The 23,696-nt window shown below is 40.8% G+C and overlaps 1 protein-coding gene across 1 annotated transcript in view; it reads right to left on the bottom strand.

Annotated features, from left to right (window-relative positions):
* The window catches only part of TUBGCP6 (tubulin gamma complex associated protein 6), a 379,035-nt gene that overhangs the window by 28,307 nt on the left and 327,032 nt on the right, over positions 1 to 23,696 (bottom strand). Inside the window, exon 24 of the mRNA XM_053716637.1 lies at positions 4,740 to 4,953. Coding sequence (XP_053572612.1) covers positions 4,740 to 4,953 — 214 coding nt within the window. The remainder of the gene's footprint in view (positions 1 to 4,739; positions 4,954 to 23,696) is intronic.

The following is a 23,696-nucleotide window of genomic DNA, read 5'->3' as shown; positions in this document are numbered from 1 at the left end:
AAGCATTGGTGCGCTAGAAGTACTAGGGGCCTCCTGCGTGGGCAAAACTGGCGTAGACACAGAAGGAGATGATGTAGAACTATGTCTACTCCCTTCATCTGATGAAACATCTGGGGCAATTTTACTATCTGTGGCAGTACTGTCCTTACTTTGTTTGGACGCTATGGCACAATTATCACACAATTTTGAAGGGGGAGACACATTGACTTTCATACATATAGAACATAGCTTATCTGAAGGTACAGACATGTTAAACAGGCTTAAACTTGTCAATAAAGCACAAAAACCGTTTTAAAACAAAAACGTTACTGTCTCTTTAAATTTTAAACAGTGCACACTTTATTACTGAATATGTGAAAAAGTATGAAGGAATTGTTCAAAATTTACCAAATTTTCACCACAGTGTCTTAAAGCATTAAAAGTATTGCACACCAAATTTCAGAGCTTTAACCCTTAAAATAAAGAAACCGGAGCCGGTTACAGTTTTAACCCCTCTACAGTCCCAGCTACAGCCTTTGCTGCGACTTTACCAAACCCAGGGGGGAATACGATACCAAATGAAGCCTTCTAGGAACCTTTCCAACTACTTTCAGATCCACACACATGCATCTGCATGTCTTGCTCTCAAAAGTAACTGCGCAGTAATGGCGCGAAAATGAGGCTCAGCCTACAACTGGGAAGGCCCTTCCTGACTGAAAAGGTGTCTAACTCAGTGCCTGACGTTAAAAAACGTTCCCCAAGCTTATAAGTGTGAATTTCAAGCATAAACATGTATAAAATGCTCAAATAAAGCAATCGATTTTGCCCATAAAAGTGTCTACCAGTTTTACAACCCATATTAAGCCCTTTATTCTGTTTGAGACTAAGAAAATGGCTTACCGGTCCCCATGAGGGGAAATGACAGCCTTCCAGCATTACACAGTCTTGTTAGAAATATGGCTAGTCATACCTTAAGCAGAAAAGTCTGCTGTTTCCCCCAACTGAAGTTACTTCATCTCAACAGTCCTATGTGGAAACAGCAAACGATTTTAGTTACTGCTGCTAAAATCATCTTCCTCTCACAAACAGAACTCTTCATCTTTTTCTGTTTCAGAGTAAATAGTACATACCAGCACTATTTTAAAATAACAAACTCTTGATAGTAGAATAAAAAACTACAACTAAACACCACATACTCTTAACCATCTCCGTGGAGATGTTGCCTGTGCAACAGCAAAGAGAATGACTGGCAAAGAGAATGACTGGGGTGGGCGGAGCCTAGGAGGGACTATATGGACAGCTTTTGCTGGGACTCTTTGCCATTTCCTGTTGGGGAAGAGATATTCCCACAAGTAAGGATGACGCCGTGGACCGGACAAACCAATGTTGGAGAAATTAAAAGATTGTCGTCCCTTAGACTTGTTCTTCTTATCTTGCAGTAGGAAGGCACCCTTGCCTCTGGTAACTGTAGAAATAATGGAGTCCAGGCCTGGACCAAATAAAATCTTTCCCTTGAAAGGAAGAGAAAGGAGTCTGGACTTAGAAGTCATATCCGCAGTCCAAGACTTCAACCAGAGCACCCGGCGGGCTAGGACCGCAAAGCCAGAGGCCTTTGCATTTAGGCGAATAATTTGCATGTTCGCATCACAGATAAAAGAATTAGCAATTCTCAGAGCTTTAATTCTGTCTTGAATATACTTGAGGGAAGACTCCACCTCAATGAGTTCCGACAAAGATTTGCACCAGTAGGTAACTGCTCCGGCAACCGTGGCAACTGCAGCCACCGGTTGAAACAAAAATCTGTATGTTGAAACATATTTCTCAAAAAGGTTTCCATTTTCTTATCCATCAGCTCTCTGAACGAAGAACTATCCTCAAGAGGTATAGTAGTACGTTTAGCAAGTGTAGAGATAGCACCATCCACCATAGGATTGGATCCCCACAAATCCAGTTGAGAGTCCGGGACCAGGAACAACTTTTTAAAAGTAGACGAAGGGGAAAAAGGAAGAATCAATTCTTTCCCATTCGTTCTTAATAATGTTCGCCATCTTAACCGGCATAGGAAAAGTCAAAAGGAACTTTCCTGTCTTCGTAAACTCTGTCTAATTTAGGTATCATAGGTTCTTCATGCAGCGTGGCCTCTGGAACCTCTAACATAGACAGAACCTCCTTTAATAAAAAACGCAAGTGCTCAATTTAAAATCTAAAGGACGGTTCCTCCACAGCAGGAGGCTTAGATGCTAAGGACTCCGACCAAGAAAGTTTACACTCTGAAGCTACAGAGGTTAACTCATCATTGGATAACTGGGACATAATAGCTAAATCCGATAAATATTTAGCTGATTCCGGGTCAGGAAAGCTTAACTTTTCTCTTGTGTTTGTTAGAGCAAGGTAATGCACTGAGGGCCACAGACACCGCCATTTGTAACTGTGCGGCAAAGTCCGCAGGAAGAAGGCCCCCTCTGGATGATTAGATTTGCTACGGGGAATTGCATGTGGAGTGGATAATGTAGCAAGTGTAGTAATCTCACGGGGCACCGAGTCCTGAGAGGTAGACGGCTAAGAGGGACTAAGAGCCTTAGCAGGCTTGTCTCCCTTCTTAGACTTTATAACGGCGTTAAGGCATGTGGAATATAATTGTGTGGGCGGGAAAACCACAGCCTCCTCACAATATAAACAGGTATGATTTAGTACAGAAGGAGTACCTTCTAACATGTCAGAGTCCTCCATAACTCAGATTATACCCACAGAAAGACACAAATAAAAACTTTTTTTATTATAGAAAACTGCATCTTTATACTCCCAATGGCTGGGGCACTCACCACCTCCTAGACCCAGACAGTTAACAGAGGAAACGCTCTCCTCAGGTTCAAGTCTCAGCCGGAATGGAGGAAATAAACATAGGCCACACCCGGTCATATGTAGTGCAAGACAGTACTTCCCCTGTTATTACAAGTACATCAAGGAATAGGAGCTGTGCAACACTTTCAAAAACGAAAGTAAAACCTGTTTGTTCCAGCCAAAAACACAGTCTATCAGCCCAGAAAAAAAAAATCACACAAAGCAGTATGTAAATAATTAATACACTGATTAATTAACCCCAACTGTTCAATAAACCCCCTTCAGAGGATATTAACCCTTGATCCTATCAAGGTATAAAGGAGCCACACTGTGACCCTGTTATAGTGTTTTATGAGTAAAAATTTAAACAATCTTACCTCCAGGATCCATGCTGTGGAACAGAACACAGCCTTTCAAGTGTGACAGTCTTATAGCAGCGCTCCTGACATGGACTTGAGTGAGAGAAAGCAGGCAGTGAAACTCGTCAACACTGATTGCTTAGGAGCTGTTAACAGTAGTCTGGGTGGTTTTGCAAAAAAACTTTCCCTGCATCTCCAGACTCTAACTTTCATCTATACTTTCACTGAGAGGTTGACATGACTACTTAAAACTCCAGTCCTATCTCGAAGAGCAGATACCCTTTTTCAGGACTCTCTGAATCTTCTGACACTTCTCTGCCACCTCGTAACGTTACGAAAGTCAAAGAATGACGGGCAATGAGGAAGTGGGAGGGATATTTAAGCCTTTGGCTGGGGTGTCTTTGCCTCCTCCTCCTGGTGGCCAGGTATTGTATTTCCCAACAGTAAGGAATGAAGCCGTGGACTCTCCCTATCTTAGGAAGGAAAGCTAGTGTTCCAAATCAGAATCCACATACTACAGAAGAGCTAAAAAGCTAGTGTTCCAAATCAGAATCCATAAACCATATAGTACAGAAGAGCTAAAACTTCAGTGTTCCAAATCAGAATCCATAAACCATATAGTACAGAAGAGCTAAAACTTCAGTGTTCAAAATCAGAATCCATAAACAATATAGCACAGAAGAGCTAAAAAGCAAAAGTGGATTGTTTATGTTGCTGAAGCAGATATCTCAGGAGTTGTCACGTTAAAGGTTACAAGTTCCAATCCATCTATCTATCTATGCATTCTTGAAGCAAGAGTTGTGGGTAATGCCCTCACAATTAGTTTAATTAATATAGTGATAGTGTGTTAATATTTTATAGTTGGTAAAATAATTCATAAGGGATTATTAAGAGGAAAATTAGTATATCACTACAAATATAGAAAACAGACACCAGAAATACTGCTCTATCTATCTTTAACAGTTATATAGTAAAGCTCATACAGATAAGCAAAACGTAGAATGACTTGCAGTTCATGTAGAGTGTTACAATCAAAGATTTATAAAAAAATCTTGGCTTGAGTAACCTTGATAAATTGGCTGCTTTGCTACATATTACAGAGCAATGTGGTATACATATAAAAATGTCCTTAACCACTTGGCAGCAACTTTGTTTTGATTCTAGTTTTATATTTTGATGATCAACTTTTTTATTCTAAATACAAACTAAAATCAATGTAGCCAGGAACATTTTTGCTTAATGACAAAAAACTTTTACCTACATTTACTAATGCCTCAGAGCAGTACTTTAACTATGTTTTTATTACCTATACAATAGATTAAATACATAAGAGTTGCAGGACCCCTAGTGATAAAACATTAACATTAGCATTTAGAATGTAATTTTCCCCACTATTACGGCCCTAATGGTAAGCAAGAGTGGATTTTAATGACACACACATTATATTGCTTTTATATAATGGATCATATATGCTTTACCTCTTTTTACTTCATAAAGAAAACAGCAGAACAAACAAAAAAATTATTGCAAGAACAGACATACAAGTGCAGGTGTTAATACCTAAATAGTGCCTTGCTTAGGTATTCTGCATGTGTCCTGTGAATCTCTTCCAGGTTGCTAACAGTGCACAGCTTATTTCTGAATTCACACCAGGTAACATGCAAAATTTGGTTAGCAATATAACCCTGTATAACCTTCACGAAGTGCTGCATTTCATGTCGGTAAAGCTGGAGCTGACGATACTGGACAGAGTTTGATGCTTGGTTCACCAAGGCTGTAAAAAGAACAAACAATGAAAAAAGATCAAAACAGACACATAATTTCTCTGATAATGCAAAAATAACAAGGCATACTCCGGTCACAGGTCAAGTCAAGAGAAGGGTATTTGTGTCTTAATAATCAGGAAAAATGTAGTTGTTAAATTAAAATTTTCTTCCCATCACAGGCAACATATAAGTCATAAACAAACATACCAGCATCCAAATAAAGATAATCACACAAATAAAAAAAAACTGCAAACACCTTTAGAATAATGTTTGCATTATTTGCTTTGGTTAAAGCTTATCACTGTTCACAGTGACAACTTTTGACGGGAATGTGACCTTTTGATTTTCCTGTTGTCAAGTGGCAGTAGAACAAGCGATATGTAGCAAACTACAGCTGGGGCACAAATTAACGATGAACTACTTGAAGTACCTCAAGCACTCAAAAACTGCATTGTGTAAGGGCATGATGTCCAGACAAAAATGTTTTGTGAAAATATGAGCATTAGTCCAAGTAGTTGCCTTGCAGCTATGTTCCGAAGAGGCTATAGCTTCCATAGCCCAAGAAGTGGACACTGATTAAGCAGAATGAGCTTTCAAAAAAGATGGAGGAGACTTCTATGAAGAATAGGCCAAAGATATGATATAGTGTAAGGAGGATTATAAGAAAAAGTCTGCAACTCACTTATGCTTTTAGAGGAAGTGATAGCCACCAAAAACACAGTTTTTAAAGTTAGAAGCTCAAAGGAAACATCTTGAAAAAAAGTTTAAAAGGAGTGTGACACCGAAAATTGAAATCTAAATTTATATCCTAGGGGGAGAACAAAGTCACAAACTTCTGTATGAATGGCCAACATAGCTATAAAAATCTTTTAACCCTTTGAGTGCTAAGCACTTTCCCACCTGGGTGCTAAGCTTTTATAAGTTTTTTTTTTTTAATTTATATATATATATTTATTTATTTTTTAAACTTTTTTCTTTTTTTTTCCAGATCCCCAAGACTTACACCGTTAGAAAGGCTAGGCAATTACCTTTCCAACGGTGGGTCTTGGGGGTCTGTAGCTGCTTAGATGCTGAGATACAGGCTTCTAAGCAGCATGCCCCCTGCTCCTATACTTAACATTGTTAAGTATAACGTTGCGCAGCGATGTCATCACGCCATTGCGCGTGACGTCACCGGGCATAACGTGAAGCCCCGGCGATGCCTGTCACTATGCAGGCCCGATTGCCAGGGTAGGAGCCCCCAGATCTCCCTCAAGGTGGGAGAGTTCTAGCGACGGCTCTGAGCCGTCGTTAGCACCAGAGTGGGAAACTCTGCAACGGCTCAGAGCGATTGTTAGCACTCAAGGAGTTAATTAGAGGATGAAGGTTTAAGTCCCTAAAAGACAAATAGCTAATTGCAGCCACCTGAACCTTTAAGGTGGATGAGTGCAGACCTTTCTCAAACCCAGATTGACACTTCTTCCTTGTTGAAGGCTTTTTATTGTGCACCAGCAAGAAGACAAGAGTATCAGAAAGATTGCACAAATAATTTTTGAGGTAACATTTTTAGCCCATTAATGGAACCAGACAGCTCTCCTAGCAATTGAAGAAAGGCTCATCATTCCAGCCAATAGCCTGAGAGTTTCCAACACAGCATCACAAATACATTCTGAAGCCTTTTTAACTTTTTTGAAAAATATAAATTTATGCTTACCTGATAAATTACTTTCTTTCATAGTAGTGAGAGTCCATGAACTATTACTCCGGAGAAGAACTCTATAAAATCCCTCCCACCTCACCAGTACATCGGTCTAACGTGTAGGTAAGCACAAAGAGGAAGGAAAAGCAATAAAAGCCAACAAAATAGGAGCAGGGGAAAAAAGGTAAAAAACAACCCAGAAAAAAACAGGGTGGGGTCTTGTGGACTCTCACCACCATAAAATAAATTAAATTTATCAGGTAAGCATAAATTAGGTTTTCTTTTATACAGTTGGTGAGAGTTCACAATCCATTTCTCCTGGGGACTAACACCAAAGCTGTGGAGTCCACAAGTAATAAAAGAAAAAAGGTGGGATCTAAGGAACATCTTTTTTTACTGAGAAACTAAATCCACAACCCTAATAGAACCTAGAGAAAATGCAATAAAAATAACCAATAGGCAAAAATAAATCAACCTTAGACAACTGCCTGAAGGACAGGTTATCCTTGTAACCTTTATTTGATCTTGAGGAATTTGCAGGTTCTTTCTTTTAGGCCTATGCATCAGGTGGATATTAAAGTGATATGAAACCCATTTTTTTTCTTTCATGATTCAGATAGACCATGCAATTTTAAGCAACTTACTAATTTACTCCTATTATAAAATGTTCTTTGTTTTCTTGGTATCTTTATTTGAAAAAGCAGGTATGTAAGCTTAGGAGCCAGCACATTTTTGGTTCAGCACCTGGGTATAGCTTGCTGATTGTTGGCTACATTTAGCAACCAATCAGCAAACGCTAACCAGGTGCTGAAACAAAATGGGCTGGCTCCTATGCTTACATCTCTGTTTTTTTCAAATATACCAAGAGAACAAAGAAAAATTGATAAAAGGAGTAAATTAGAAAGTTGCATAAAATGCATCTGAATCATGAAAGAAACAAATTTGGGTTTTTGTATCCCTTTAACCCCTTAAGGCCCAAGGACGTACAGGGTATATCCTACAAAAACTGTCACTTAATGACCAAGGACGTACCCTCCGTCCTCAGGGTTTTCAAGCGCATCACCCTTTTTTAAGCATCCAATGCAGAGAGAGACACTCTGTTGCCCTCTTTGCATCGGCCAGCGATGGTGCCGATTGTTGGTGGGTGGGAGCCATTGCAAGAGAACTTCTGGCCAGTGGGGGATCTCACTGGAGGGGTTGTGTGCACACGCTACCTCTAAACAAGAAGTGGTGGGAGAGAAGGATGGGAGAGGCAGGGAGGAATTATGTTGGGAAAGGGATCTGAGAGGAGGAGGGGGCAGGGCATTGAGGAGGGGCAGCGACACAACAGAAAAAACATAATTTATGTAAAAACTTACCTGATAAATTTATTTCTTTCATATTGGCAAGAGTCCATGAGCTACTGATGTATGGGATATACATTCCTACCAGGAGGGGGCAAAGTTTCCCATACATCAAATGCCTATAAATACACACCTCACCACACCCACAATTCAGTTTAACGAATAGCCAAGTAGTGGGGTGATAACACAAAGGAGTAAAAAAGCATACAAAAAGAGGAACTGGAAATATAATTGTGCTTTTATACAAAAAAAACATAACCACCATAAAAAAGGGTGGGCCTCATGGACTCTTGCCAATATGAAAGAAATTAATTTATCAGGTAAGTTCTTACATAAATTATGTTTTCTTTCATGTAATTGGCAAGAGTCCATGAGCTAGTGACGTATGGGATAGAAATACCCAAGATGTGGAAGTCCACAGAAGAGTCACTAGAGAGGGAGGGATAAAATAAACAACAGCTATTTCCACTGAGAAATTAAATCCACACCATAATTAGGTTTTCCTTGAAAAAACTTAAATCAAAAGCAGTAGAATCAAACTGAAACAGCTGCCTGAATAACTTTTTTTTTACCAAACACTGCTTTAGAAAAAGCAAAATACATTAGAATGGTAAAAACAACAAAAGTATGCAAAGAAGAACAAAATACTGCTTTGCAAATGTAATCATCTTAAGCTTCACTCTGAAAAAGCCCAAGAAATGACGACTGAATTTAGCAGAATGAGCTGTAAATCTCTGAGGCATAACCTACCCAGCCTCCAAATAAACCTTGAAAAAAAAAAAAAAAAAAAAGCTTTACCGAGGATGCCAAAGAAATGGCAGAGGCTTTCTAACCTTTTCCGAAACCAGAAAAACAACAAATAGACTAGAAGTCTTCTGAAAGCCTAATAACCTTGATAAAGAATTACAAGCTCTTACCACATCCAAAGGATGTAAAGAACTCTCAAAGAATTCTTTAGGATAAGAAAACAAGGAAGGAACAACAATTTCTCCACAAATGTTGTTCAAATGCACAACCTTAGGAAAAAAAGAAGTCCACAAAACAACTTATCTATATAAAAAAACAGATAAGGAGACACAGAAGAGAGGGCTGATAAATCAGAAACTCTTCTAGCAGAAGAGATAGACAAAAGAAACAAAACTTTCCAAGAAAGTAGATCATCTTTAAAGAAAATATAGGCTCAAAAGAAAGAGCCTACAAAATCCTTGAACCAAATTAAGACTCCAAAAAAGGTAATTAATAAATGAACAGGCGTGATACAAACCAAAAAGCGTGAATATCAGGAAGTTTAAATAATCTTTCTAGGAAATAAAACAGAAAGATCAGCTTTTTGTCCCTTCAAAAAAATTAAAAAGACAAACTTATCCAAACCAACCTGAAGAAACTGAAAAAGAACACTTTAAAATATAGGTGTCCAAACCTGATAATACATGTTCTTTGAAACAGACTTATCAGCCTGCAACAAAGCGATAAAAACTGAGTCAGAGAAACTTCTATGACTAAACACTAATCAATTTCCATACCCTCAAATTAGAAATTTGAGATCCTGATGGAAAAATAGCCCCTAAAACAAGAGGGCTGGCAAAAGAGAAAGCAGCCAAGGATGGCAACTGGACATCCAAACAAGATCCACATACCAAACCTGTGAGGCCATGCTGATACTATCAGAAACACATGGCACTGTTCCAATATGATCTTGGAAAACACCTTTGGAAGAAGAAAACAGAGGCGGAAAGATGTAGTCAGATTGCAAAACCAAGACACTGCTAATGCATCCACCATCTCCACCTGAGGATCCATGGACCTGAAAAGGTACCTGGGAAATTGAGAAGACACATCTGTATAGAGACACCACTCTCCCGGATGTAAAGATAGAAAGCTGAGATAATCCACCTCCCAAATGTTTAAAATCATAGAAAATAGACAGGAGATGAATTCCATTTTAAGAACGTATTCAAGATACTTCTTAATTGCTAAGGAACTATGAGTCCTTATTGTTGATTGACATATGCCACAGTTGTGATATTGTCTGTCTGAAAGCAAAAAGCAAAAAAGGCCAAGCCTGAAAGAGCTCTGAAAAATAGCACAGAGTTCTAAATATCGATTGGAAACCTCGCCTCTTGGTTTCCAAACCCCTTGGGCTGACAAAAGACCCTCAGACAGCTCCCCAACCTGCATTAAGAATACAGTCCAGGAAGGAGGAACAAAAGGAGGCCCCCTGAATAAAATGATGATAGACTAATCACCAAAACAGAGAGAGTAGAGTGTTAGTATTTAAAAATATCAACAGTGATATCTAAAAACAAACCCTGTATTATTGATTCAGTATGCAAAGCAAAACGAGATCTCAGAAAAAAACTAGCAAAGGGAACCACGCCTGATGCTGCAGTTATGAGACCTAAAACTTTCATGCACATAGCCACTGAAAAAAAATGTTCTAGACTGTAAGATAGAGAGGCTAACGCCACTTACAATTGACTTATGTCAAATAAAGACAAAGACATGACAGAATCCATCTAGAAACCCAAAAAGAAGTGACCCTTGTCTGAGGAATCACTAAACTATGAGGTAAATTAAATCCTCTAACCATGTCATGTAGAAACAAAACTTAGTTAATTTATGAAGGATTCCTCAAAAAGAAAAGTCCATATATTTGAATACTGCCCTTTCATATGTATGTATTGGGTATTGTAAAGCGCATCTAGTCACTCGTAAGGGACTGAAGACACTGCTCATTTAATCGACCTCGGAAGGATGAAAGGCTGAATGGACCTTGCCGGAAATCGAACCTGCAACCCTAAGGTTGCTACAAAGCATAGCCACAGTGCAATAACATGTTGAGCTATCTTTCCGGCTTTAATAAAAGAAAGGTTTTAAGCTAATACCAAGATACCATCCAAATAAGGAAGCACCACAATACTCTACTGTCTGAAGACAGAAAGAAGGGCACCAAGAACCTTTGAAAAGATTCATAAAGCTGTCACTAAACCAAATGGAAAAGCAACAAATTGGTAAGCTTAAAAAGAAAATCTAAAAATCCACAAGTGGTCTGAATGAAATAAAATATAAGGATAAACATCCTGAAAAAATGGAGTGGACATGAAATGACCTTAACAAAAAGGCATAATAGTGCTTATAATCGCCAACTTAAAAGCTGAGACTCTAACAAAACAATATAAAAGTCTTCAAAAACAAGAATGAACTGAATAAACCTTTCTTCTTAGGGACAAAGAATAGAATTGAATAGAACCCCAAATCCTGTTCCTGCAAAAAGAATTGGCATAATTACCTCTGAAAAACATTTACAGAGTGTACTGAGAAAGAAAGATTCTTCCCATAGGAGGTCTCATTCTAACAATCTATTCAAACCCTAAGAATAATATAGAATTTGGACTGAGTTCATCCAAAAACAATTTAATCTGCCCCCACCAGAAGGACTGGTTTGAGAACTGCACCTTCATGCAGTCTAATAACTAGTAATTATATAGCATTCTTCTCCCAGAAGGATACAAAAAAACGCTTCTTCAGTGCTAACACTCGGAGTTAACCAAATTAGCAGCTGATAAAAACAGTAGTTATTATTACTCAAATAAATGGTACACAATAAGTTGACCTCAAAGGCCAAAGGGCTGTATTAACCCTGCCGGGAAATGAATCTATAACCCTTGGATCTAGAACAAGCGTTTGTAGTCAGGACATTCACCAACTGATCTACATCACCGGCTTAAAGTGGGGCAGAAAAAAACTCTAAACCTCCAAAAATAGTGGAGATAATAGAAATCAAATAAATTATTATCCTAACAAGAGAGAGATAATATACTATATTTGAAATCATAATAATAGATATAATAAACATAATTAAATGAATACATCTAAAGTAAATAAACAGAGTTATATACTATAGAATCTGAAACTGCTTATGCTAACTGTTCAACAAAGGCTAAGAGAACAGTAATGTCAGCCACAGATAAAGCTTAGCTAAACATATAAACAGTACATGAATATGCTCTACTAAGGTTATAGTTAAATTCTAAAGAATCCTGAAAACAAGTACCAATTTCCATAGAAATAGTAGTACAGTCCCAAGAGGGAATCAGAAGAACCATTCTCTAGAATATAATACAGATAGTATATTGAATAGGAAAAAAACCTCAAAGCAAAAATGTTAAAATCCAGATTTGAAAAGAATTATTAACATATGCCCAGATTACGAGTTTTGAGTGCTATAGGGAAAGTAAGGACCGCAGCTTTTTCGGCGGTATTTCACTCCCTATAGCGCTGGTATTATAAGTTTACAAAAAGCAGGCGTTTGCGGGCGATATGGCAGCGTTGAGCTCCATAACGCATCCAAATACCAGAGCTGCTTTGACGTGCTTGTGCACGATTTCCCCATAAACTTCAATGGGGAGAGCTGGCAAAAAAAAGCCTAACACCTGCAATAACGGAGCGTAAAGCTCCATAATGCAGCTCCATTAAAGTCTATGGGGGGGGGAAATGTACGTTTACACCCAACATAAACTCCGAGTCTAAACACCCCTAATCTGCTGCCCCCAACATCGCCGCCACCTACATTACTGTTATAAAACCCTAATCTACCGCCCCCAATCTCGTCGCCACATATCTACACTTATTAACCTCTAATCTGCTGCCCCTAATATTGCCGCAACCTACATTACTGTTATTAACCCCTAATCTGCTGCCCTCAAAATTGCCGCCACCTAACTACACTTATTAACCCCTAATCTGCTGCCCCCAATGTCGCCGACACTATACTAAAGTTATTAACTCCTAAACCTAACCCTATTGTAACCCTAACACCCACTAACTTTAACCTAATTAAAATAATTCCAAATAGGGGCAGAGCCAACTGCCAAAGCATCAAGACGTGCCATCTCAATGCTCCTGAAGTTTGATTATCAAAATATTAATTTATGGCACTATAAGAATTAATATGTTTCCATATTTGGCTCTTAACATATATTGGGACTTGGATTCCATAATCTGGGACTAAGATAAAAAATAATTGATATAAAATCGCTGTAGAGGCCTACTGACTAGCTGAGACCACGGCAGGGAGTACAGCATTGTGCCTGGAATTACCTACACACCATCTCGTCTGATAGAGAAATAACTCCTACACTGGTATTACCCTTTCGGCATGCTAATGGGGAACCAAATACTCGCTGCGCTGCAAGACTTAATGTGCTCCATGGATTCCCATCAACGGGCCCTTGTTGCTGAACTGAGGGCTGTTGTGGATCCACCACAGACTACAATACCGGTCACAAGGGAAATTGACTGGTTTGCACCAGACCTACCACAATTACACAGAGATGCTCCCAGAGACCCGGCGGAGGAGTTCGCGACGGACGGAGGGGACCTCGGTCTTGTGGAGGCGGAGCAGATGGAGAAGGGCGAACGGAATAGCACCTTGCAGCCCTTGTCTGCTCTCACAGGGCCAGTGCAGCGGAGTGTGACACATTCGGAGGGGTTGAGGACACAGTTGCTCGGATCATTCAGAGCATACAGATTGCAGTCGACAGCCTACTTTCCCTCCTGTACAACGATAGCCAACTCATCTGGAGATCCTCCTCTAGAGATTGAGGCTAAATTGAGAGCAAAGTATGAACCAGGAGATAAGCGCAATGTACCAAACCTAAGTTATACCGCGCTGCAGAAGTCAGGGAAAAATGAGTATACTCTTCAAGGAACTGGGGCGCGAACCATTACTGGCTCATACCTGCAGCTTGCCGAGGCAGGATTGACCTTGTTTACACGACAATACGTTTTCGGACATGGTACCTTACTCCACCCTCTGTCATATTCTAAGCTTAGACCATGGTCCCCTTTCAGGTCTGGAGTGGGCTAGCGAGTGACTTACTTGGCTCTTTACTCCACCAGTACCGACCCAGGTTTAAAAATTGTACATGTGCATACTATAGACTAGATATAATTAAGACATTGTCAAACCTCATAAGCCTGGACGATGCTTTGTATTACTACTAAACATTCCTCCTCCATGCTTTGGGACGCTACGGCGTAACTCTACCCTATCTTTGGTTCTGTTGAGGAGATGGCTCTTTAATTTTAGCTTATCTTTTATAAGGAGTTACACTTTATTACTGCATTATTTACTAAGTTCATATGTATGTTTATAGCTTCTTTGGATTAATCACTTTTCCCCCCTTAAGCTTTGCTATAATATAGGACCCATACTTTTCATTGAGAGTTTTACTTTGTTAAAATAAGGCTGTAGGACTATAACACAATGTTCTTTTCGCACAAATTATATGGATATCTACATATGAGTACACTGTGCCTCCACGTGATCGGCCATATTTCATATGAGCGTATAGCCTAGCTCCAAGTTAGCTTCTGCATGTTGTACTAGTTCACAGGGGTAGCTTTCCCTTCCTCCTAACACCCTAGAGGACATACACAGCATAACCACTTAGTATACTGATAACAGGAGTCTGTCTTGAATGGATCTTCACAGATTTCTATATTGTTAGATAATGGTAAATGATAACATTAGTGTCTTTTTACTACTTAATTACAGGTACCCAGTGTTCCACAATATCCTATTTGCTGAACGTATACTCATAGTTATAGAAGGAAGGTCATATTTAAAGGGACAGTCAAGTATAAATTAAACTTTCATTATTCAGATAGGACTTTTAATTTTAATCGACTTTCCAATTTACTTTTATCATCAAATTAGTTTTTTCTCTTGGTATTCTTAGTTTAAACTAAACATAGGTAGGCTCATATGCTAATTTCTAAGCCTTTGAGGGCTGCCTCTTATCACATGCTTTTTAAATCTCTTTTCAACACAAAGAGACAGAAAGTACACGTGGGCTATATAGATAACACTGTGTTCAGGCACAGAAAGTTATTTAAGATCTAGCACAATACAATGCTAAATTTAAGACAATAGATAATAAACAGTCACAGTCATGTGATCAGGGGGCTGGAAGAAGGTTCCTAGATACAAGGTAATCACAAAGGTAAAAAGTACATTAATATAACTGTGTTGGTTATGCAAAACTGGGGAATGATTAATTAAGGGATTATCTATCTTTTAAAACAATAACAATTCTATGGTTGACTGTCCCTTTAAGCCTTTGGAGACCTGTCGTCATCTACCGGCTCCCTAACAGTAATCTTTTTTTTATTGTTTATTGCACTCACTATATGGGGACCATAGATCTGAGATATAACTATATTCACCAAGTTGATATTACCGACTTATACACGCAATCTATTTGGAACATATACTATGGTACCCCTTTATATTACTTCAACTATAAACATGCAATTTTACCTTGAATAACATGATTACTGGTTTATATAGGCCTAGTTGATATTAGTAATACTATTACATAGCTCCACATTTATCGAAGGAATAGTCACGATGCCTAGTCTTCAGGGGCATGGAGTTCAGCTAATTTAAGGTACCTGGCGATTGCTCCATAACATATATATGTATCTCTATCTGGTGTTAAACTATACCATTGCTACATCATAATTGTATACTCGCTATAGCTACTTTATCTCCCGCGCCTGTGGCTTCCATCCCACATACTAATCAACATTTCTCATAAAGTCTCCTCATTAACAAGAGTTTTTGACGGGATCAAACTACATATTTCCTTGTATTTTTACACCACTCATAAACAGTTTGGTTATTTAGGGCCTCCTACATAATAATATTGCTCAAACCATAATACCCTTTATTCCTGGTTCTCCTACATATCGAGCCACATTGTTAGAGACTTTTTCTCTTAAGTCATAGTTTACTCTGAGTTTCATTATCACTACAGATTTACATACGGAAGTATCCTTACACATCTCTCCCCTGTTAGAACAATGTAATCTGCCGATATAGCAGCCAGTAATTTTAAGCTCACACATAGCTGATGGGCAGGCATACCCAGAGATATGCATATTCCTATTTAGGACATATTTCAACGTGATGGCCAAAACATTTGAAGAAAGTTAATATCCTGGTCTGAGTCGCCTAGCATACTTAGTACTGTATTGTGTATTGTGTACTGTGACCAGAACCCCAGAACATATTCACCCACTTTATTTATCCAACTACTAGAGCCTTTACACGATGAAGCGGTCCAACTGCCTCATAATAGATAGAGCATTCCCCAACATACTTCACCAAAACCAGGTAGATATTACTTTTTCCTAGGTCCCTCTCGCCCATCAAACATAACAGATTGGTCCCGTCATAACTCTCATGTTCTCTAGATTAGATTTGGCCCCACTGGACTCAGTAATATTATAATGGCTTTTAGAGTGGCCTTAGAACCCAGTATGTATCCCTACTAAATAGATCCGCCCCTCCTCCCCCCCCCTCCAAACGTTGCGTGACGGCCAAAAAGGTGTGCGGTACAGCTGTACCTACAAGTAATAGCAGCGGTCGTGAAAAAGCAGTGTTATGAGCCATAACAATGCTTTTTCACTCATAACGCACAACTCGTAATCTAGCTGATAGTTAATAGGAGGACTAGACTCCTAAAAGCTATAAACAGAAAAATTTCCTTAACGAAAAACAAAAAATGTTTAAATGAAAAATAAGGAGAATTTTTAACAAACTGTCTGATACAGGATCCTTTGAGCCAAAGAAAACTTCATCAGTAAAATAAACTTAAGTATGCTGTCGGTCAGAACAAAATTAATTAGAACTTAACAATTTTGAAAAGACCTAGTAAGTTTACTTTAAGGCATAAAAGCAGTTATATCACCACCTCCATAGAAGGCAAAATTTGTAAAACTGAATTGTGGGTGTGGTGAGGGGTGTATTTATAGGCATTTGAGGTTTGGGAAACTTTGCCCCCTCCTGGTAGGAATGTATATCCCACACGTCACTAGCTCATGGACTCTTGCCAATCACATGAAAGAAAGTGGGATTTATATAAAAAAGGGCAAATTTTATTGCCAATTGGGTACTGGCAGACAGCTGCCAGAACCCAAAATGGCAGCAAATAGTGAGAGGGGGGAGGGTTAGAGAGCTGATTGAGAGGGGTCAGGGAGGGATCAGGGGGTGGGATGTGTCATGTGGGAGGCTGATCTCTACACTAAAGCTAAAATTAATTCTTCAAGCTCCCTACAAGCTACCTAATTAACCCCTTCACTTCTGGGCATAATACAAGTGTGGTGCGCAGCAGCATTTAGCGGCATTCTAATTACCAAAAAGCAATGCCAAAGCCATATATGTCTGCTATTTCTAAAGGGGATCCCAGAGAAGCATTTACAACCAATTGAGCCATAATTGCACAAGCTGTTTGTAAATAATTTCAGTGAGAAACCTATGATCGCATTTGGCTGTGAAATGGTGGCTTGAACTATACCAAAATAGGCCTAGATCAATACTACCTGATAAATTTCTGTCTTTCTGGACATGGAGAGTCCACAACATCATTCCAATTACTAGTGGGATATTCACTCCTGGCCAGCAGGAGGAGGCAAAAAGCACACCAGCAGAGCTGTTAAGTGTCACTTCCCTTACCCATAACCCCCAGTCATTCGGCCGAAGGGAAATGGAAAAAGAAGATAACACAAAGGTGTAGAGGTGCCTGAGGTTTAACAAAAATATTGTTTTATTTAAGGGTGGGGTCTCAGACTCTCCATGTCCAGAAAGAAGTTTATCAGTTTGTTTTCTTTCCTAAGACATGGAGAGTTCACAACGTCATTCCAATTACTAGTGGGAACCAATACCCAAGCTAGAGGACACGGAATGAAAAGGGAGGGAGAACAAGACAGTCGGACCTAAACAGAAGGCACCACCGCTTGAAGAGCCTTTCTCCCAAAAGAGGCCTCAGCCGAGGCAAAAGTATCAATTCTGTAAAATTTAGAAAAAGTATGCAGAGAGGACCATTTTGAGGAGACAGCCCTAGTAGAATGAGCGTAATTCTCTCAGAAGGCTGCTGTCCAGCAGTCTCATAAGCAAATCTAATCATACTTCTCAACCAGAGAGACAGAGAAAGCGTTCTCCAAGCAGTCAGCTTCAGAGAAAATAGATTTGGATGGAGAAGAGGACCCTGAGTTAGAAGGTTCTTCCTCAGAAGTAACTTCCAAGGTGGAAGAGATGCCATCTTCACTAGGTCCGCAAACCAGATCCTGCGAGGACATGCTGGAGCTATTAGAATTACAGACGCTCTCTCCTGTTTGATACGAGCAATGACTTGTGGAAGAAGAGCAAAAGGAGGAAACAGGTATGCTGGACCGAAATCCCAAGGAACCGCCAGAGCATCTATCAGGGCGGCCTGAGGATCTCTTGACCTTGAACTGTACCTTGGAAGCTTGGCATTCTGACGAGACACCATCAGATCCAACTCCGGCACCCCCCCTTGAGGTTTAACCTGGAGAACACCTCCGGATGGAGAGCCCACTCCCCGGGATGAAAACTCTGCATGCTCAAAAAAATCTCCCAGTTGTCCTTTCCTGGAATGTGGATGGGAGACAATTGTGAGCTTCCGCCCACTGAATAATGCGAGTCACCTCCTTCATGGCCAAGGAACTCCGAGTTCCTCCTTGGTGGTTGATGTAAGCCACTGAGGTGATGTTGTCCGACTGGAATCTGATAAACCGGGCTAAAAGCAACTGAAGCCAAGCCATCGAGGCATTGAAGATCGCTCTCAACTCCAAGATGTTTATGGGGAGAGAAGACTCCTCCCAAGTCCACAGGCCCTGAGCCTTTAACGAGCCCCAGACTGCTCCCCAGCCTAACAGGCTGGTGTCTGTGGTCACAATCACCCAGGAGGGTCTCCGGAAGCATGTGCCCAGAGAGAGATGATCCTGAGAAATCCACCACAAGAGAGAATCTCTTGTTAACGGATCCAGATCTATCTTCTGCACAATTGTAGAGCTCTCAGATGGAATTAAGCAAAAGGAATGATGTCCATGGAAGCAACCATCAGACCAATTACCTCCATGCAATGAGCCACTGATGGACAAACAGTAGAATGGAGAGAGTGGCAAAAAGTGAGAATCTATAATGGTCGCTAAGAAACACACCCTTGTAGCTGGAACAAGGGAACACTTCTCCAGATTCACTTTCCATCCGTGGGAATGTAGAAAAGACAACAAGATCTCTGTATGAGAGTTTGCTAGTTGAAAAGATGATGCCTGAATCAAGATGTCGTCCAGGTAAGGCGCCACCGCAATTCCCAGAGACCCGACAACTGCCAAGAGAGCCCCCAGAACCTTTGTGAAAATTCTGGGAGCTGTGGCAAGGCCAAACGGAAGAGCAAAAGTGCCTGTCTAGAAAAGTGAATCTCAGGAACTGGTGATGATCCCTGTGAATGGGAACATAAAGATATGCATCCTTCAGGTCTATGGTCGTCATGAACTGTCCCTCTTGGACCAAAGGAAGAATGGAACGAATGGTTTCCATTTTGAAGGACGGTACCCTGAGAAATTTGTTGAGACATTTTAGTTCTAAAATGGGTTGAAAAGTTCCCTCTTTCTTGGGAACCACAAATCGATTTGAATAGAATCCTAGACCCTGTTCCCTTAATGGAACTGGAACAATCACTCCTAGGGAGAAAAGATCCTGAACGCAGTTTAATAATGCCTCCCTTTTTACCTGATCTGCAGATAATCTTGAGAGGAGGAATCTGCCCCTGGGAGGACAAGTCTTGAAGTCTATTTTGTAACCCTGAGATACTATGTCCACAGCCCAAGGGTCTGGGACATCGCATATCCAAGATTGTCGAAACAAGAAAAGTCTGTCCCCCCCTTAATCCCATACCGGACCGGGGGCAGACCCTTCATGCTGACTTATTCTCAGATGAAGGCTTTTTTGATTGTTTCCCCTTATTCAAGTTCTGATTTTATCTCCAAGAGGACTTGGACTGCTCCGGCTTGGCAGAGGAAGACTTTTGACCGTTGAAGCTACGAAAGGAACGATGCCCCTTAGGTCTATTCTTCTTGTCTTGTGGTAGAAAAGACCCCTTTCCACCCGTAATTTCAGAAATTATCTCTGCCAGGCCAGGACCAAACAGGGTCTTACCCTTGTAAGGTAACAACAGGTAACATTAGCTGACCAAGATTTTAGCCACAGAGCCCTGCGAGCTAGAACAGTGAAGCCAGACATCTTGGCTCCTTGTCCAATGACTTGCATGTTGGCATCAGAGATAAAGGAATTGGCCAGCTTGAGAGCCTTGATCCTATCTTGGATCTCCTCTAACAAATTCTCCTCTAAAATCAGTTCAGACAAAGCATCACACCAATAAGATGCTGTGCTTGCTACCATAGCAATACAAACAGCAGGTTGCCATTGTAATCCCTGATGAACATACATTTTATTTAAATACACCTCCAGCTTTTTGTCCATGGGATCCTTAAAAGAACAGCTATCCTCTATAGGAATCGTGGTTCTCTTGACCAGAGTAGAAATAGCTCCTTCCACTTTAGGCACAGTGCGCCATGAGTCCAGAATGGAATCAGCAACAGGAAACATCTTTTTAAAAACGGGAGAGGGGGAAAACGGTATCCCTGGCTTATCCCATTCCTGTGCTATGATCTCCACACGGTCTGGAACAGGAAACAGTTCCATAGAGGAAGGAACATCATAGTATTTATTAAGCTTACTAGATTTTTTAGGGTTGACAGCGACAGAAGAATCGGAGTCGTCCAAAGTAGCCAGAACATCCTTTAGAAGTAAACAAAGATGTTCAAGCTTAAATCTAAAGTTTACTGTATCAGAATCAGTCAAAGGATTTATACTGTAAAAATATGAGATCTCACCCTCAGAAGCAACCAAGGTATCCTCCTCATCCGACTTATGGTGGAGGTCAACTATTGCGGAAGAAGATGGAACAGACACCTTATTATCAGAAAAATGCTTTGATTTCCTCTTGCACTTACCCGCCATGAGAAAAGCAGATAAAGCTGCAGACACTGCAGAAGATATCTGTGCAGAAAAATCTATTGGCAAATAAACGCCTCCAGGAGACTGAGAGGAACTGCAGGGCACTGCATGTGATGCCATTGAGGCTTAGGACGTTTGAGGAGAAAGCTGTGGCATATCCTGAAAAGCATTATCCTGAGAGACAATAGGCTCAGAAGGCAGTAGTTTATCTTTAAGTTGTAGGGTCCTAGCAAAACATGAGGAGCAAAATTGCATAGGCAAAACAATTTGGGGCTCTAAACATAGTAAACATTTATCAAATGAAACAGACTCCTGTTCAGTGTCCATAGCTAAGATAGTACCCCAAAAGTAAATGAAGACAAAAAAAATTTACTGTCACTTTAAGAAGAAAATGGAATAACTCAGAGCGCAATAACGCTAAGTATGCACTAAAACAGGAAAACAAAAAATACACCTCTACACCTCAGTCAGACTGAGGTGCCCTACCATAACCGCTAGAAGCAGAGATAAAATAAATGAACAGCTCCAACGAGGTCTCTCACAGCCGTCAAAGAAGAGAACTCACAGCATACAAGCAGAAGAGCGGGCTGTCACGTGAGATGCACACAAGAAAACTGCACAACAAAATGAAAGCGCACGATCGTAACTTCTAGCAAACTCACTGAGCTAATGGTTACAATCCAATATGTGTTAAAAAACAGAATAGAGAACCTCCAAATCGAGGAGAGCAACGCAAGCACCCATCCCCCACCCTAGGTGAAAAGAAGATGTAGAAAATAAAAGGTAACCACCCTACCAATAGAGGCAAGACCCTTCGGCCCAAATCCCCAGCCAAGTTGATACGACAACTGGAAGTCTACCAGGAATCATTAGATGTCCCCGAAGACAGGTAGGGACCCGTGAAAGAGACCTCAAACTTAAGCCTCAAGCAGCTATTAATCTCCCATGAGAGTCAAAACACCACGTCCCCTCAAGGGACATGTGGGAGATCCAAATCCTAAGGTTAAACTGAACCGCCCATGCCCGCAAGATCTAACCGCCTGAGGAACCCATAAGCAGCCTCCTATGGTTAGGGGCGCACCCAAAACCAAGCCTTCCACCATCTTAAAGAAATTCCTCTGGTTTGCAGCTCAAAGGAACCTGTGCACTAGTCCCACTGGGTCCTGATACCAAGACCTTCTGCGTGTTAAACAGACGTTATAACCACTATACTATGGGACTTCGCCCACCCTAATCATAGAGTACCAGCAACAGCCTCAAACCCAAGAGTCTAAAAAAACTCCTAACCAGTCTAAGAAAACGGCACCCACATCGGATCATAAGGTAATCCTTTCTAGAAAGGCTTAACCACCTGATCTACACGCTGGTGTATATAAATGGTCATTTTCTTGACCCCAGAAAGGCGAAGGTCTGAATCTGACCCCTGACCTCCTACTCGCAAGCCCAAAGGCTAGATCTCCATAAGGTCGAAGAACACGAGAGTCTAAAGACCACGAAATGACAAGGGGCAGTTCCTAGATTAAGAAGACGATAGTCTCCAGAGATCTTCCCAGGATCGGACTCCCGAAAATCCTGTAACAGGAATAACAATGGGAGCCTTGCTGCTCCTGGCAGAAAGGACAGGGTGATCCACAGCCCCTGCACTCAAAGCACTAGAGCAAACAAGACGCTGAGAAAAAGAAAGAAGGACATGCCCGCACTTCCAGACACAGATGACCCAACCCAAGACGGGAAGAAAATGAGACTCTGCCACCGCCAAAAGGAATGTGACTGGGCTACAAGAGTCAACAACCGGAAGATAACGAAAGTGAAATGTAAATTGTCCACTACCCGGAATTCTAGACCTCCCAAGGTCCACAGGGACCTTTAGAACCCACGATGATGTCTTAAAAAGTCGGTCACGTATCCCAAGCAAATTGAAAGAAAAAGACCAACTAAATTTGGAGCTCACAACCTTCCTTACAGAAGCGTTGGATCAATGCACTAGGCCTCCATACTTCGTAGAAGGATCCAAGCCCGAAGTCCATATCAATAGGCCAAAGTGACATTCAGAATCTGACAGGATAATCAGCACCACAAGGGTGACATGAAGAGGAACAGCAGATAGCATCCGACCAGTACCTGCCTGGTACAAAAACACTCCAGAACGGTCTAAGGTCCAAGAAAAATCGACCCGAAGGTTCGATAATATGAACTAGAAACATAACTTTGTTCTGAATCAAAAGTGTGCAACTTCCGAGGAAGTGCCCATGCGACCACAAAATCGCAAGTATCAGTTCCAGAGAAAGAACGTTCCCAAAACGGAAATTATATCAGACGTGAGCTTATTAAAAACAAATCAAATACATCCTATCCGGATCAAAATAAAAGTAAGGCAGCACTCACGGGTGAACGCCCAAGGAGAATGGGTATGCCAACAGGAGCAGCCGATCAGAGGCCCCATTCACCCAAGCTCAGAACTGGAACAGATACATAAAAGAAAGAAAGAGACGTCAAGGAGATTAGTTTCATCCCCAAACGTCTAACCCAGCTTGCCATCCGGCATCTAAGGCTGAGGATCGATCGGCCCACTAGGACTGGAATCCTCCAGCACTGCCAAAACATGTCTTCGTAACGGAAGGCAAAATTATCCCTCGCTGGATCGATAGGCGACCCTGGCCCCGAGGTTGGGGCCCCTAAAGCCTCAGAGGCCAACGCTTTCCCAGAAGGCCGAACTGGCGATCCCATGCCCGACAGGCCCTGGTTGACAGAACACGGACAGCACCTTAAAAATATTTCACTTGGGAGATATAAATAAACCAGTGCCATAGATATGGCCATGCGGAACCATGCTGTAACCTC

Source organism: Bombina bombina, chromosome 6, assembly GCF_027579735.1.
Source record: "Bombina bombina isolate aBomBom1 chromosome 6, aBomBom1.pri, whole genome shotgun sequence".
NCBI classification, from domain to species: domain Eukaryota; kingdom Metazoa; phylum Chordata; class Amphibia; order Anura; family Bombinatoridae; genus Bombina; species Bombina bombina.
Note: the sequence above shows the minus strand (reverse complement) of the source record. Positions and strands in the feature narration are given on the sequence as shown.